The sequence below is a fragment of the Peromyscus californicus genome, unplaced genomic scaffold (genome assembly GCF_007827085.1).
Source record: "Peromyscus californicus insignis strain IS unplaced genomic scaffold, ASM782708v3 Scaffold_4__1_contigs__length_199733344, whole genome shotgun sequence".
Taxonomy (NCBI): Eukaryota; Metazoa; Chordata; class Mammalia; order Rodentia; family Cricetidae; genus Peromyscus; species Peromyscus californicus.
The window spans coordinates 50581364-50597913 of NW_026294562.1; the positions used below are offsets into that span (position 1 = coordinate 50581364).

The following is a 16550-nucleotide window of genomic DNA, read 5'->3' on the forward strand; positions in this document are numbered from 1 at the left end:
AAATGTAACACACCTTTACACAGTTAAAATAATATTTCACAACAGTAGGGATCGGTATGATATCAATTCCTGAGCTTGAGACAAGCTCAGAGATTAGTTGGATTTTGTGCTTGAAGACTGGTTGGTTTTTATGCTTAGGGATTGGTTGGATTTTGTTTCCTGAGTTGGTTAGGGGCAGGGTGTGTTTCCTTGTCTCTGGTCTCAGAGCCAGGGTGCTCTTTCACTGTCTCTTTTAACCCTACAATGGCCTTCTACTGGAGTGAGGGTGACTTATGAAGGATGCTTTTAAAGTAAATTGAGGCATGATGAAATTTTGAGAATTTTATTGTAGTCATGATTTGTGAAGCTCCAAATTAAAGACGGTCAGTGGCCCCATTGAAGGAACATCTGGGGCCTTGTAGGGCTTTCACAGGGCAGTCACCAAAGTGAAGCAGATTTGGTTATACTTATACAGTTGCTTATCTTATTTTTTATTATTAGAAAATGCCTATTCTATGGCTGTCTCCAACTCTTGCACTAACTTTTGGGACCCTCTTCCTTATACTAGGTCACCTTATCCAGCGTTAATACATGGGGAGTTGTTTAGTCTTACTGCAACTTGATATACCATGTTTTATTGATACTCATAGGAGACCTGCCCCTTCCTAGATGGATAGAGAAGAGGGGATTGGGGGTTGGGAGCGGGGTGGGGGTGGGTAAGGAGGAAGGGACTGGAAGGGGATATAAAATAAATAGATGAATTTTTAAAAAAGAAAATGCTATAAGTGTAGGTTTGTTAGATACTTCGGGAACATCGGGCCCATTCCCACCCAACCTGGTTCTCAGAAGATATATGTCACGATCAGCAGTGTGGGGGGGCTCTCAAACTGCATGACTTAGTCCTACATAACCTAGATTTTTTCATATACAATATAGTACAATATGCTGTGGTTAACATAAATTCTCAGTCAGTCTGTCTGTCTGTCTGTCTCACTTATGGTACAATTTCACCACACTTCAGGGAACAGAAACTTAAAACTAATGAATATTTGTTTTTACAGTTACCTATGAACATTTTAAACCACAGTGGACTGTGAGTAAAGAAACCACAGAAAGCAAGACTACAGATTAAGGGTGTGTGCTATCATATGAAATTAAAACCAAACAAACAAACCAAATTAATTTTGCTTATGTTTGCAACAAAGTCATACTAAGGGCCCACATAAAGCCTGACCATTAGTGGTTTTGTCTGCTCAGAATGTCTTAGGGCCATGGTAACAACAGTTTTAGTTTCAAGTACACTAGCAGTGTATGAACATCGATCATGGTATTGGTATCTCCGTCTTTCTCTTCATCTCTACAGTATTCTTCTGCTTTATAGTCAGTCCTCTTTTAGACTAACAAAATGGATGTGGTTTTGGTTTTCTGTTTATTTGTTTTTGTTTTTATTTATTTTGGGGACTTCTTTTTTATTAAAAATATTTTATTGAAAACAAAATTTTGCTTTCCTACAATATATTCACTGTTTCCTCTCCTTTTTCTCCCAGATTTCCCCTACCTCCTTACTCATGCAACTCCACATCTTCTTTCTGTCTTTAGAAAACAAACAGAATAAAACAAAGGAAACAGAAGAAATAAAAAAGAAAATCACAGGAAACACATACACATGCTCACTGGAGATCCTTGATCAATTTGGAGTTGACTTTCATGCAGGGTAATAGATCTGGATCTATTTTCATTCTTCTACATGAAGTCATGCAGTTTGATCATCACCATATATTGAAGATGCTGTATATATATAATTTATATATATATATATAAATATATAATTTATATATAGAGAGAGAGCTTCTTTGTCAAAAAACAGGTATTCCATACTTGTGTGGAGTTATGTCTGTGTCTTCAATTCTATTATATTGATTGAGATGTCTATTTTCATGCCAATACCATGTTGTTTTTATTACTATAGTTCTGTAAAACAAATTGGAATATGGGGTGGTGACGCCTCTAGTAGTTTTTTTTTTTTAAATTCGGGATTGTATTAGCTATACTGACTTGTTTTATATTTCTATATGAAGTTGAAGAATTGTGCTGGAATTTTGATGGGGATTGCATTCAATCTATAGATTGCCTTTAGTGGGATGGCCATTTTCACAATATTAATGATCCGTGAGCATGGGAGCTCCTTCTATCCTCTGGTGTCTTCTTCAATATCTTTCTTCAATGTCTAGAAGGATTACACAAAGAAAATTTTGAAATTCTCTCAAATCCAAATGTACCATTGTTATTAGCAATAATTCTCTTTTATAAACTCTTCCTTTCTCATTATTTCTGCAACAGCCAGATGGCAGAATTACTAATATCCATCCTTCATTCAGCAGATAAGAAGAAAGACTTACTATCACCAATGTGCTTCCTTCACTACATATAGAAGCGCGGGGGGTTATTTCCCACAGAACTCTTTGTTTCATGAGATGCTTTCATTTTGTGTTATTTTCCCAAACCTCAAAATTCAGAAAGGGGAAGCAGAGCAGCTTTTCATTTGCCAACTGCTTGTAATGACCACAAATTCACATCCTGAGTAATCATGAATACCTTCTGGGGAAAGCACACAGACCGCCTGAGTTTCAAAACTTCTGGAGGAAAGAGCTGGTGGGAGGTTGTGCCTGAGAGCTCCCGGGACCTAGTGAGCAGGCACAGGAGCACACAGCACAGGGCTGTGAGGACAGGTAGGTACACCAGCTTGAGTTAGAACCCCTGGGGGAGACTGTGCTTCTGACAAACAGAAACTGGATTCTCATCCTGTCTTTTCTGTTGACCACCTGGTGCCCTGGTTTGGATTGTAACCACTGGGGGAGATTGAGCTCTGGATAGACAACCAAAGAACTAGATTCACATCCTGACCTTTCTGCTGACCACCTGCATGAACTGGTGAGTCAGATGCCCATTTGGGGCCTTCACTTGCTTAGCTGCCAAAAGGCAAACTACCCTTTGATTTCACTTGAGATTTGAAGTGATGACCTTCTAGAGCTGCCTGCATTTCCTCACTGTAGCCACTCAGTCTTACAAAAACATGTTCTCGAGGAAGACTGGGATTTGATCAAATGTTGAATTTGAAAACTATAGTTCTAATCTAATATCGTAACACAGAAAAGTATTGTGCAGAGCTGTTTGCCTGAATAGTAGGAATTTTTGAACTTTTTCAAAAGCTGTGGGCCACTCCCATTCACCTCGTTATAACGAATGCCAAAGGGCAAAGCATCCCCTCTCCATTGTTGGATTTGGAGGTGATGGTGTCAGTTGGCAGACATATGCAACTCAAAAAAACCCACTTCATTTTTTAGAGTTGTTCCTACAATAACTACATATATCCAAATTTAAATACAATAGCTTCAATTCTATTTTTAAAAAAACCCACCTCTACATGCTATCATAAGGATATAATTTAATAGATAAAATAAACAAATTCTACAATATTTTAAAGTGCACAGATGTTTCTTACAGCATTGTTCATAGTGGTAAAAAAAGAAATAACCAAAATGCTCATGGACATGTGTCAGGTTTAATGAATCCAGAAATATGCATTCATTTGAATTTTTAATTAGAGTTAAACTGCTTACACAATTGTAGCATTCTAATTGCAGGAAGTGTGCAGTTCAGTGGCATCAAGTTCATTCATGTTGTGACACCCTCACTCCCATCCAACTCCAGAACTTGGTCATCTTTACAAAGTGGAACCATATCCACTAAACAGCTGCTCCTCAGCCCTTCCCCAGTCCTTGGCAGCTACCATTTTACTTTCTCCAAAATTAAGTAGTAGTAGTCAGGGTACCTCATAAGTAGAACCACACAGCATCTGACTTTCTCTGACTGAATGACTTTGCATATTTTGTTTTGCCAGAATCTAGCATTTGGCTTTTATACTTAAGGCTCTTATATTAATTAAGGATGTCCACCGACAAATCAGTGAAAAGAAGTTCTAAATGGATGGAATGACCATTTATATGGTGTTATAATTTGGGTAAAATAATACACAAAGAGGAGAGAGAAGCGATGTGAGGAAAAAGGAACATAAAGTAAACTGTGAAACTGATAATTTCATATTAATTGTTGGGGAGTCAGAAATATTTAGATTCATGCAAACTTTATTTCTTTTTAGTTGAAATTGTTGTTTGATGTTCTCTAAAAAACAAACAAACAAACAAAGAACAAACCAAAAACAAAAAAAACAAATCGGTCAATTTAAGAATAACAGAAAACGAATGCATACAATGTTGACAGTCTAGAGAGAATCAACTAGGCTTCCAGTTCCTAACATAGAGCTTAGAATAATGTATGAGATAGAGTTCTTGGATAGGAGACCTGGCAAACCCAGGAAAGAAATCAGAACCAGAGAGATTAGTTATTAGATTGGGTGAAAGGGATTGCGTTGATGTATTTAACAACAAAAATCAAGTCAAAATCCAGGTTTCCCAATATGGGAACAGTTCAGGAAAGAGACACCTTTAACACACTTCCCCAGGGTCACTGCCATTCCTACGGGCAGACTTTGAACTCATGAGTGACAGCCAATGCTCCAGAAGCAAGCAGCATATGACCTCCATTGCAGTACCATCTCCACCTGCCCCACGAATAACAAGAGTCTGGAGTTCATTTCAGTACTGTCGACCTGGTGGAGCACTGTTTTCTCCTGGGGCAGAACTGTCAATATCGGGAAGAAAGAAAAGGCAAGGTGAAATGTCACAGAGAGGAAATTATTGTCACATAGAGGAAAATATTGTTAAGATCCCGAGCCCAGTAGACACAGCCCAGGTACATGCAAGTTAGGCAAACAACAGACTAACGATAATTATATTTGCTCCAATGTATTAAACACATGTGATGCAGCAGGTAAGTGCTTTTTGTGTCTTTCAGTTAATGAAATGAACTTAGTAGTTCTGAGCTGGTAATGAAATGGACTTAACATCTAGGATGTAAGACTCTTAGAAGGAGTAAGACCTTTGGTGCTCCAGTGCCTGGAATTCAACGTGAGTTTTAAAAAACAAAAGTGATGCACATTCTAGATTAGATGTGTTCTTTTTTATAGACAGAAAAGCACTCATCCAATCATTTAATGGAGAGAAAATGAACAGTGGAGGATTAGACAGCATAAATGTAGCTTCAGTATAAGGTTCTGGGAGATGTGGCAGGGGATTGTACTATAAAAGAAGCAGGGGTACAAGAGGTAGAGAACGGGACCTAAAACTAAAGGCTTTGCAGGGCAAGCAGTGAGGTGAATACATTCAGGGCTGCAGAGCAAATTCTGTTTGAATTACTAACCTCCAAATTGTGGGGTTCCTTGAAATGTTTGCAATTTTCCCCAATAGCATGTTTCTTTTTCATCATGAATGAAGTGCAGCCAACCGACTAGCTCTCCTATGCTCTCCCTGAAACTCAGATCCAGTTCTGTTTGTAGAAAACAAGCCAGTCTATGGTCATCAGACCCTACATGTACCCAATTCTCATCTAAAGAAAAGTGATCCTTCTTCACTCCCTGCAGACTCTGGTACCTGTGAGTGTCTGTCAGTCAAGCCCTAGGAACTAATGAGTTCAGTGCCTCTTCTAGCCTCATCAGCATCACACTTCTACGGCTTGGGATTTGGGTGCCTGCCTTCCAATGGACATCGTTATCCACAAAAGAGAGAAAGCTGGACACACATACCAAAAAGGAGATGACCTGCTGGTTGGTGTGCCGAAGGAAGCCACAGTTCTTGGGGTAAGTCCATCTTGTTGGAAGGAAAACACGGAAGAGATATACAGAAACTACAGAGGTTTAGTGGGTCTGGGAGCATCCTTGACTTGTTTCTGGCTGACTCCACAAGCTAACCAGAATGTGAAATACAGCTGTTCCAGAAACTATACTCTTCTAGGGGATTTCATTTAGTTAAATAATTAAGTAATTAAACCCACTCGTGCCTTTTTCACCAGAAAACTGCATAATTAAGAAATTAGTTTCTTCTCATTTGTCTTTAGTGCAGATTTCTGACTTAGACACATGATTTTATTAGTCTGATTAAATTAGGTCTTCTTACTTGAAGTTTGGTTCTCAAACATTTTCAGATGACACCATCTAGATTGCCTTTATCCACACATTTCTCTGTGTCCACATGAGCTGCTGTAAGACATCCAAGTATCAACATTCCTCATGAGCTGGACCCTATTCATCATTGGGTTCTAAATACTTCCTATTAAGACCCAAACTCTATTCCTTCCCATTTTCAGAAACCTTACCAAGTGTGTCTTCTGGGGTTTGGGTTGAGCAGGGTAGACTCAGTGACTCCCAAAACAGTATAGATAATTGACGTAGCCCCTTGGTTGCTTCTCATGGTTTGGGGGAGGGTCCTTACTGCTGAAGACACTGTGGACTTAGGAGACAGGACTCAGGTGATTCAAGCTGGTTCTAAAAGCATCTTTTCTTTGGTTTAGTTTCCATGCTTCCAGAAAATACTATGCCAAGGAAAGGAAACAAACAGTCCTACCCAACTGCAATACTATGATCCACAACTAACCAGCATAACAAGATATGAAGAGAGGTGAAATAAGTGGCACTCACAAGTCAGCGGCAACCGACAGCTATCTAATTGGACTTAAGGCCAATTCAGCAGGAGGGAAATTGTGCCTGGGAGGGGAAACCTAGCCAGCCTCCTGAGACTAGTGAGGTTACGGGTCTTAGGAAAATAATCTACTATAGCTACTTAGCTATACCAGCATAATTCCTTACCACATCTTAAATATTAATCATTAGATTCTTTATCCATCTTTTTTTTTTCTCCAAATGCCTCTTCTTTGTTGAGTCAGCAGCACATTGCTTCCAGAAGACACTCTGTCAACAATTCTCACCCCAAGTCATTGAAAGGAAGTCAGCACTGTCTTTGCTTCTCAGGACTCTGAGATCAATCTTTTAGCTGTCTTCTCACCCCTGGAAATTCCCACTTTAGAAACTCATGTCATCCTACTCGGCGATTATTTCACTACCTGCATACCAAGACCTTGGCCCTTATATCACTCCCACTGCTTTCAACAGATAGAAGATAGATAGATAGATAGATAGATAGATAGATAGATAGATAGATAGATAGATAGATAGATAGACAGACATATAGGTAGATAGAGGATGTATGGAAAGATAGAAATATATATAGAATTATATATATATACTCATACTTGCCTGCTGATTACATCCCTGATTGCTTCCCACCTCTTGATGGTTTTCTTTCTCTGCCAAATATTTTCTCTTTGCTTTTTTACCATGAGCGTGTGTGAAAAGGTGTGTGTGCGTGTGTGTGTGTGTGTGTGTGTGTGTGTGTGTGTGTGTGTGTGTGTGTGTACCTACAGTGCACAACTTCAGATTCTATATATGAAAGGAGAGCGTGGCACTTGTCTTTTCCCTCTCATTGTTTTCTCTTATCTCCCACCTCTTGGACCACTCCCTCCTCCCTAGTAGTGCTTCTTCCATTCTCATGCTTATGTATATATGCATACATATATATTTAAATGTATATTTTTCATGATAGAGAAAAGACATTATTTGTCTTTCTGAGTTGGTCTTATTTTATTTAGTACGATGATCCTTTGTTCCACACATTTCCATGACATTATTTTATTCTTCTTCATGGTTGAATAAAATTACATTGTGTGTAAAGACCACATTTTGTTTTTCTATTCAGCTGCTGATGGACATCTAAATTGTCCCATGCCTTGGCTATTGTACAGCAATGAGCTTGGCTGTGCAGGCCTCTCTGTGATATGCTGACTTTGATTCCCTTGGGGACATACCCAGAAGTCATCCTCTGGATCATACGCTGGTTCTAATTTAGTTTTAGTTGTTCCAGGAACCACCATGTTGATTTCCACAGTGGCCACACCGGTTTATGTTCCCATCAGCAGCATTTAACAGTTCCTCTTTCCTCACATCCTCATCAGATGTGTGGTCATTTGTTTTCTGGATGATAGCCAGTCTGACTGGGATGAGAAGAAATCTGAAATCAGCTTTTATTTACATTGCTCTAATTAGTCATTAGGATGCTGAATGTTATTTAAAAATATTTGTAGTCTATCTTTATTTGTTTTGAGAATTGTTTATTCCACTCACGAGCCTATTTATTGGTTGTTTTGGTTTTCTTAGTGTTTAACTTTGGGGCCTATTCATAGGATATATAGTCATCAATGGTTTTCTCCCATTTTTCAGTCTGTAATTTCACTCTCCTGTTTGTTTCCACTGCTAGGCAGAAACTTTTCCATCCCAAGTAATCTTGTTGATTCTTCCCATTGTTATCTGAATTATTGGGTTCCCTTTCATAAAATCCCTTCATCTTGAAGTGTTTTCCTGATGTTTGCCTCTGGCAGTTTCTGAGCTTCAGATCTTACCTTAACATATTTGTTCTATTTTGAATTATTTATGAGCAGGTAAGAGATGGGGCTCTAGCTTCATTCTTTGACATGTGGGTTTCCAGTTTCCCCAACACCATTTGTTGAAGACACCTTTGTTAAATATTAGGTGGCTATATCCATGTGTGTTCTCTTCTGGATCTTCTATTCTATTACAATGTCTCCCATCTATTTATCCACAAATCTCTATTCCTGATGGCCCCATCCTTGATAACATGCTCCAGTAATACTTCATCCCAGTTGCCATGAAACTTCTCTTTACATGGTACATGTAAGAGGTAAGATTCTACCACAGTGACTTTCATTTGTTTCATGCCTGCCTCTTGGTACATGGGTATTCAATGATGAATTGTGGATATTCAATGATGAATTGTGGTAATAGATGACATCTCGTACTTTTGAGTTACTTTGTTTGTGTGTAAATTACAACACATACCCAGCAGTGAATAAGAATATGGATTCCAATTCAAACTAGAGAGTCCAAAAAACATTCCACCAGGTCTTTGACATTTGTGCAATTTTGTACAACTTAACTCCTCATCTGTAACACAGATGTGATGAATACTGCTGAGAATGCAAACACTTTAAACATGTTAACTAGTCTGATACTTGGTGCTGTGACAATCAGAGTGATTTTTAAATTCAAAATACAAATAAAAAAGGATGAGAGACAGCACTAGAAATACGATGCTCGCCGACTCTCAGTTGAAGTTGAGGCCTGCACTGACACTCCAGTGGGAAGTTCCTTCTCCATATTTTCTTAACTGTGCTCTAGTCCAAACAACTTTTCCCAAAAAAGAAATGTTTTGTGAAGTAGTTTTCTCAGAATTACAACATTCACATGATCACTTTCTGAGTTTAATGAGCCTTTCAAAAAATAAAAGAGGTAAATTTTGGATTATTTTTCTCTTAGAATAGGCATATTTGGTACTTGTGGGGTTTACCCCTTTTAATACAGGAAATCATAACATATTTTACACTCCTTATAAGTCAGTGTATATTCAAATAATTCTTTGCATCTACTTAAAAACATGTTCTAGAGGTCCATGTCTTGTCCTTTGCAGACCATCCAGATACTATGTGCCCTGATGATTGCAGGCTTGGGGGTCATTTTGGTGTCAGTTTCCTACTCTCCCTACTTCAACCCAGCAGCCTCCACCACTTTGATGTCCGGGTACCCATTTGTTGGATCCCTGTGTGTAAGTAAAGTTTGATCTCCGAAAGCATTTATGCCTCCTAAATATACACCAGGCATTGAGTCATAGAATAGCTTCCTCTTCAAGAGGAAAGAATGCAAGAGGGAGCCAGCTCAACATTCCTGTCATCATCTCATGTCCTGTCTCACCTATTCAAAATCAGCACCTCAGGAGGGATCTGATTAGGACAGGAGGCAGGAGGAGAAGACAACACACTGAGTATATCAGCACATTTCTTATCTGACACCACATCCTGTTAGACAGGAGGGATATTATTACAGCCCTCTTTTGGTCTTTGAAGAGGCCATTAGATTCTACCCATTTTAAGAGTAATCCACTTCTCAGTTAGAGAGTGAGAAACACTGGTTAAACAGTAACCTGGGACCTCTATCAGATGTCACAGGTTTGCAGACATTATCTCAGAAATGACAAGATTCATAGGAAATAGAGGCATTCTTCTGCTTCCAGGTAACCCTAAACATCTGTAGAGTTTTGGGGCTTCTCATATAATGGCTCATGGGCAAGGGCCCCCACTGCAGTTTATTTTCAGAGTAGCTAGCACAATGTGTACCTCCTACCAACGATTGTTTCTCTTCATAGAAAATCTTGTAAAAATGAGGGAAAGAGGCACATTCTGAGAAGATGAATTATACAAAGGGGTTTTAGTCACCATGGTCCCTGCATGGACACAACTACACAGTGTGCAAGAAAGTCTGCTCCTGTCCCCAAAGCACAATTTATCCTGGAGTTCACTGTCTAACCGGTGGTGGCAGCCTCCATATTTCATTAGTGAATCTACTGCCAGTTCATTTTGGTCTCTCATTATCTGTGACTACCCAATACTCAAGCCACAGGCATAATCAATGTCTCAGCTTCCCAGACCACCATACCTCTGCTTGCTGGGATCCTAGTACCACTGGGATCAAAAACTGCCTTCTGGGCAGTTATAATAAAGGTTTCATGTTGGATCTTGTCCTCCTGGTTTCCTAAACTCTGGGTAATACTCATTCCACATACACCAATAGCTTCAACTCCATATTTTTCTGTCCCTTGCCATATCAGAGGCTCTTTCTGAGGTGCTTCTGTTGGTTTCCTTATCTCCATATTGTCTCAAGTCATTGATCACTCCCAACCTCCTCTTTCAACATTAGTAGCATCTGCCAGGCATCTGTTGCGTCTTGCCTGCAGCAACTGCTGCTTTCCAGTAACATAAACTCAACCTCCCTGACCAGATGCCTGTTCTTTAAAGTCAGCATACATAACCATCCCAAGTAGATATGAAGCCTCCCTAGCAATATGGACATGTCATTCCTGCAGGATTGTCTCCCTAGAGGTTTCCCACTGCTTTCTGTGAGTGGTTTGAAAGCAGTTTAGGCCAACTCTTTCTTTTCTCTCTTTCCTGAACAGTTTGCCATTGCTGGATCTCTCTCAATTATCTCTGGGAAAACCTCAGTCAAACCCTTTGTAAGTATGAAGACCATCAATCTCCAGTTGGTTGTATTAGTTGGAACCTCATAGGTAATTCTTCTAGTTCCAGCCCTCCACTGCACAGTTTAAGGAAACAAAGCTCAGAACAGGTTAGAGGCCATGTATTCTTCCGCTGGCCCACTGACACACTTGGGACGTCACTTCTGAGATGAATGTGTTCATTTTCCACATGTGATGGGAGAAAAACTGAAACACAGAGCAGAAAGGAGCTTGCCTGGTCACACACAGAGAGATTAACAACAGCAGAGATGGGAGTCTACATTTCTTGATTTCAAGTCCAGAACTATGACCCCATCCAATGCTGGGAACTCTTCAACCACCCCAGGACTCCTGGGTTTATACTGCAGCTTCAGTCATCAGGAACATGTGCCAGCTCCTAAACCACCTTGTGTTCTCAGCCATAGCTAGCCAGACCCTGTGGCTTCTGGAGTCAGGGTGTGCCTTTCCCACCTGGGTGGGTATGTGGCAGGAAGTAGGAAGGGCTGCTACCCACAGGAGCAGCAGTGTTACTGCTTCCTCCTGCTGTGTTTTCAAGGCTACTGTCTGCTCATTGTGTTGTTTGAGGGTGGGCATAGCTAGAACCACAGGAACTAAGCCCACACACCAATACTTCTTTCCCTTTCTTGGAAGGTAAAAGAAGGTGCAAATTCGTCAACTGCTTGTCACATGAAAGTACATTATCTTCCCTTTGGCCTGATCACCCTGTACGGACTGTATTAAAGGGTCTCAGCATTAGGAAGGTGGAGAACCACTGCTCTAGGGTATCCAACCTCTTCAGGTTGCTTCCATTATTCTCTAAAGCTCCTTTTTATGTGAGGTAAAACTACAGTCTGGGTTCTCCAGAGGGTGCCAAAGGCCATATTGTAAGAGGTCTTCAGAGGACAGTTCTGGGAGCTTTGGGAAGTCAGTGGAGATAGTGGCAGTAGGCTGAGGATCCCCATCTCAGTGCTCAGTGTCATAGAGAGTCAGGAAGCCAGCCTGTGGGGAGCTGCTCACATTCTCCCACTCAAGACATGTTTTCTAACTGTCTCATGGGACAAACTGCAGAGCGCTGAGCGATACAATGACAAACTATCCATAGTCTGCCTGATAAGAGGTCACAGATTATATTAGAAACAACTCTGGGGAAGCACCACTGGAGTATAAGAGGCAAAGAGCGGGGCATCCTGCACAAAGCTGGGATGAGACTCCGATACAGACTCTGTCTTCCAGGCACTGAGAAGTCTGGCCTCCAATGCTGCAAGCTCTGTTGTTGCTGCAGCTGGCCTCTTCCTCCTCACCCACGGCCTCATCACCCTGGGGACTGCCTCTCCACACTGTAATTCAGAAAAGAAATTTCTGTCCTTATTACCTTCTCCGGAATCCCACCATTGGATGAATGAAGACAAGAACTGTCTCCTTGCTGATGTCAGTGTCATGGTAAGTCATTCCAGACTAAACATCTTGTCATGTAAAGCCCCAGTTTCTCCCCTTTGGGTAATTTCTGCTTTTTCAGCAATCTCTGGTTTTGTTGGTCTGACTGTCTGGGGCAGACAGGAAAAAAAAAACAAGTATGACAGAAAGTTAGCAGATTATGCATTGGGGGATGCATGAAACACAGCAGAAAGGGGAAGAAGGGGAAGAGATGAAGAAAATACAATGGAGAGTTTTAAATCACAACAGGCAAAGCTATTTATTCTTTGGTATTTGTGTTGAGCTTCAACTTGGGAAGTTCTTTGGGGTTGTTTCCTGGCGCTGGAAAGCTCTACATATTAGAGAGGTTTGCCTTCTGGTCACATGTACTCTAAGACTTGGAGCAGACACAAAGTGCTTTCTGTCCTCAAGTGCATGTCTGCTCAGGGTGAGCAAAGGGAAGAGAGGGTAGGAGGCAGCTAACCAGTAGATATGACTCCTATGAAAAACATCAGTGTTCCCGGGCAGAGTTTCCTTGGCACCTTTCACCCAAATGTGACAGCCACCACCTACTAATAGTGACAAGTCTGGTTTAGTCCATGTCCTAAATGTAGGGTTAGAGCGTCTAAACCTTAACAATGAGTCTTTTAAAGAAGAAGGTTGTTCCTTCATGACTTCTCCTAGTGGGAGCAGTGAGTGACCAAGCCTATGTCTTTCATCCCCTTGTGTCCATCTGACTCAGGAGTCTTAGAGAAGGTGTGAAAGTTTTTGGACTCACATCCCTCTATGAGTCTGACCATGTGAGGAGACCAAAAGTGTTGACCTGGGAGCTTGAGGGAGTGAAAGAACAGAGTCTTATCTGGTGAGAAGTGAGCTTGAGAAATCCCAGGAGGTCATACCACAAGACAAACAGGGTAAAGCAATGTGAGAGATGCATCCTCCCACTGGGATACTGGGGGATTGCTTTAAATAGGATTGATTTTAGCACATCAAATTGTCTCCTACGCTCATACAAGTAGAGTCAGAAAGAACTTCCTCAACATCAGAAAAGTTGTAGCATGGCAGAGTAAGCCAGCCTCAAAGGGATGCTAGTACTTAATAAATATGGCATTAATCTGGACAAAAGTAACTGTGTGTGTGTGTGTGTGTGTGTGTGTGTGTGTGTGTGTGTGTGTGTACTTAAGACTGGAAGAAAATAAAAAGGAGCTAGAGGAAGGAAGAAATAATGATGATGTAGGTTGTAGAAGCTAGTAAGGACTCTAAAGTCAAATTTTCAAAGCAGAATCCTGGGAGTCTGCACATAAACAGGTGCTAGGGACGAGGATCCAAAACTGTCAACGCCTGGGTAGAGGTTTAGGGCTGTCAGGTCAGCTGCACACACCAAGAGCCCTGCAGATGTATTAGAAACAGAGACCGAAAAGTCATTTGTGATGACTGGACCAGGAAATGGTACTCAATACCACAGGAAGTTTCACGAATCCCTGCCCTCAGCTCACCTAATCCCGTGCAGATGGCACATGGAAACTCACAGTTCCATAGATACTAGGAGGGATTCCAATAAAGGGATTAAAACTGCTTCTGTATCTCTGATATTCTTAAGGTCCTTACAAAATCAGACTTAAAGCAATTATCTAGGGACATATCAATAAATCCCACTTATAAGATTCTTACATATTAAAGACGCACACTGATACCAACACCATCGCATATGCACTTAAACCATAGAATGATAAACATATGGGAAATGTGAGAAAAATGTGGTGGTATTGTGCTCCCCAAAATATTGTGCACCCTAATAAACTTATTTGGGGTCAGAGACAGAACAGCCACTAGATAGACATAGAGGCCAGAAAATGGTGGCACTCACACCTTTAATCCTTGCATTCCAGAGACAGAGATCCCTCTGGATCTCTCTGGATCTCTGTGAGTTCAAGGCCACATTGGAAACGGCTAGGCATGGTGACACATGCCTTTAATCCCAGAAAGCGAGCCTTTAATCCCAGGGAGTGGTGGTAGAAAGCAGAAAGATATATAAGGCATGAGGACCAGAAACTAGAAGCATTTGGCCTGGTTAAGCATTTGGCTGGTTAAGCATTCAGGCTTTTGAGCAGCAATTCAGCTGAGACCCATTTTGGATGAGGACTCAGAATCCTCCAGTCTGAGGAAACAAGACCAGCTGAGGATCCGGCGAGGTGAGGTAGCTGTGGCTTGTTCGGGCTCTCTGATTTTCCAGTGTTCACCCCAATACCTGGCTCAGGTTTGATTTTATTAATAAGAACTTTTAAGATTCCTGCTACAGAAAAATGCTCAATCCTGTTGAGTGCTGCAAGAAAGCAGGTTTAGCAAGCAAATGCGCAATGCTCCTCCATGGCCTCTGCTTCAGTTCCTGCCTCCAGGCTCCTTCCTGGAGTTCCTGCCTTGACTTCCCTCAGTGACTGATGGTCTGTTACCTGGAAGTATAAGCTAAAATTAACCCTTTCCTCTCCAAGATGTTTTGGTCTTGGTGTTTTATAATAGTAATAGAAACCCTGACTAGGACAAAACCAAAACATAAGAACAGGACAGTATGATCAAAAGGACAGGGGACTTGATAAAGAGGAACTATGACTAGAAATAAAAAAAATCTTAGAAATTAAAAACTGAGATCAGTGAAAAGCAGATTTAATGCATCTAAAGAAATATCTTATTAAATCATATCAAATTTGAAAAACATGAATGACACAAAGGCTGAAGTTACAAGAAAGGGTTGAACATGAATGTAAGTTCTAATAGAAAAACGTGGGAGAGAGAAGGAGACCATGAAAAAATAATTATCTAAGAAATTTTCATGAAATTGCACGCTGAAGGAACCCAGGGAAAAATCCTACAGGGTAAGTGAATCTGAATCCACACCTGAAAACAGGATGAATGAAAAGCACCAAGGACAAACAGGAATTGGTGAAAACAAGCAGAGACAGGTGGCCAGTCACTCTTGCTTCTCCTCTCTGTCTGATCACCAAGAAACCTGAACGAGAAAGCAGAGAACTGAGCCATTGCCTCTGCTCCTCCTGGTCTCCATTGCTGAGGGCTTCAGTGCCCACCCTACCCCGCCATGCCACGCCACGCCCCTATCTCCTCTCAGTAGGGCCCAAAGGCTTTGTGTGTGGTCCCACCAAGGTCTGTGTTCCTTTGCAGAGTGGGCTGGTGGTGATGCTCATCTTCACTGTGCTGGAGCTTTTGCTAGCTGTCTACAGTTCTGTCTTTTGGTGGAAGCGAGTCTACTTCAACAAGCCTATGGTAAGCAAGTTGATATCTCTGTGACACCCCTGATGTCCCCACTCTGAGCTACAATGATTCAGGCCCAAAGGATCAGATGGAAACAGACTTTAATACTAAAAATAAGAGTTCACTGAATGGTCACCTGGGATCAGAGAGTGCCTACAGGGCAGCAGCGCTGAAAGAGAATCCCTCCCCAAGAAACTAGCTGGCTCTAGAAGTTAGCTCATGAAATTTCATGAATGAACCAAAACTTAGATTAAAAAAAATACATGGGGAAGAATAAGAGTTTATACAGTCGTGTTCTTATGGTGGACATGGACGTCTGTCTCCACGGCCAAGCCCTTGCTAATGTGATTTTACCAAGATTTTACTGCTTTGTTTATGTTTTTCTGCTCTTCCCCTTGCTTTTTCTTAGCCTCTTACATTATAATTTCAAACTGTTTTCATTTCTCCTAAATGCTACAGCAAAAAAGAAAATGTTATAATTTCAACAAATTATGCTTCAACACCGAGGCTACTATAAATCAACAAGATGAGGAAATGGGGAGTGATATTTGCTTGAACTAATACTGCTCCAACTATATATTATGATAAAGCTGCAAAAGTACTACTATGAAATATTACTATAATATATATAATATATTATATATCATGTATTTGAGGGAAAGATATGAAAATATTTTAAACCTTATCCCCAAAATCAAAGTGTTAAAATCTATTAATAAATTTTATTCTTCTAGAATGCATTTTTTCATGTGTGAGTCACAAGATCATACACAACTTATCAAAAGCAGTTTGTTGAGGCCATGA

The 16550-nt window shown here is 40.7% G+C and overlaps 1 protein-coding gene across 1 annotated transcript; it reads left to right on the forward strand.

Annotated features, from left to right (window-relative positions):
- Positions 1 to 5304: 5304 nt before the first annotated feature.
- Positions 5305 to 16550, forward strand: Ms4a7 (membrane spanning 4-domains A7). The gene is made up of 6 exons (XM_052760087.1): positions 5305 to 5734; positions 9471 to 9605; positions 11010 to 11066; positions 12303 to 12509; positions 15657 to 15766; positions 16481 to 16550. Exons 1-6 carry the CDS (start codon positions 5636 to 5638, stop codon positions 16548 to 16550), a joined length of 678 nt encoding a protein of 225 aa, XP_052616047.1. The 5' UTR covers positions 5305 to 5635.

What these genes read in the sequence shown, in the direction of transcription:
- Ms4a7 (XM_052760087.1), top strand. Translation starts at nt 5,636, where the DNA reads ATGGACATCGTTATCCACAAAAGAGAGAAAGCTGGACACACATACCAA. An exon ending in AGGAAGCCACAGTTCTTGGG is followed by an intron (nt 5,735 to 9,470) that starts GTAAGTCCATCT and finishes TGTCCTTTGCAG; the next exon opens with ACCATCCAGATACTATGTGC. An exon ending in AAACCTCAGTCAAACCCTTT is followed by an intron (nt 11,067 to 12,302) that starts GTAAGTATGAAG and finishes TCTGTCTTCCAG; the next exon opens with GCACTGAGAAGTCTGGCCTC.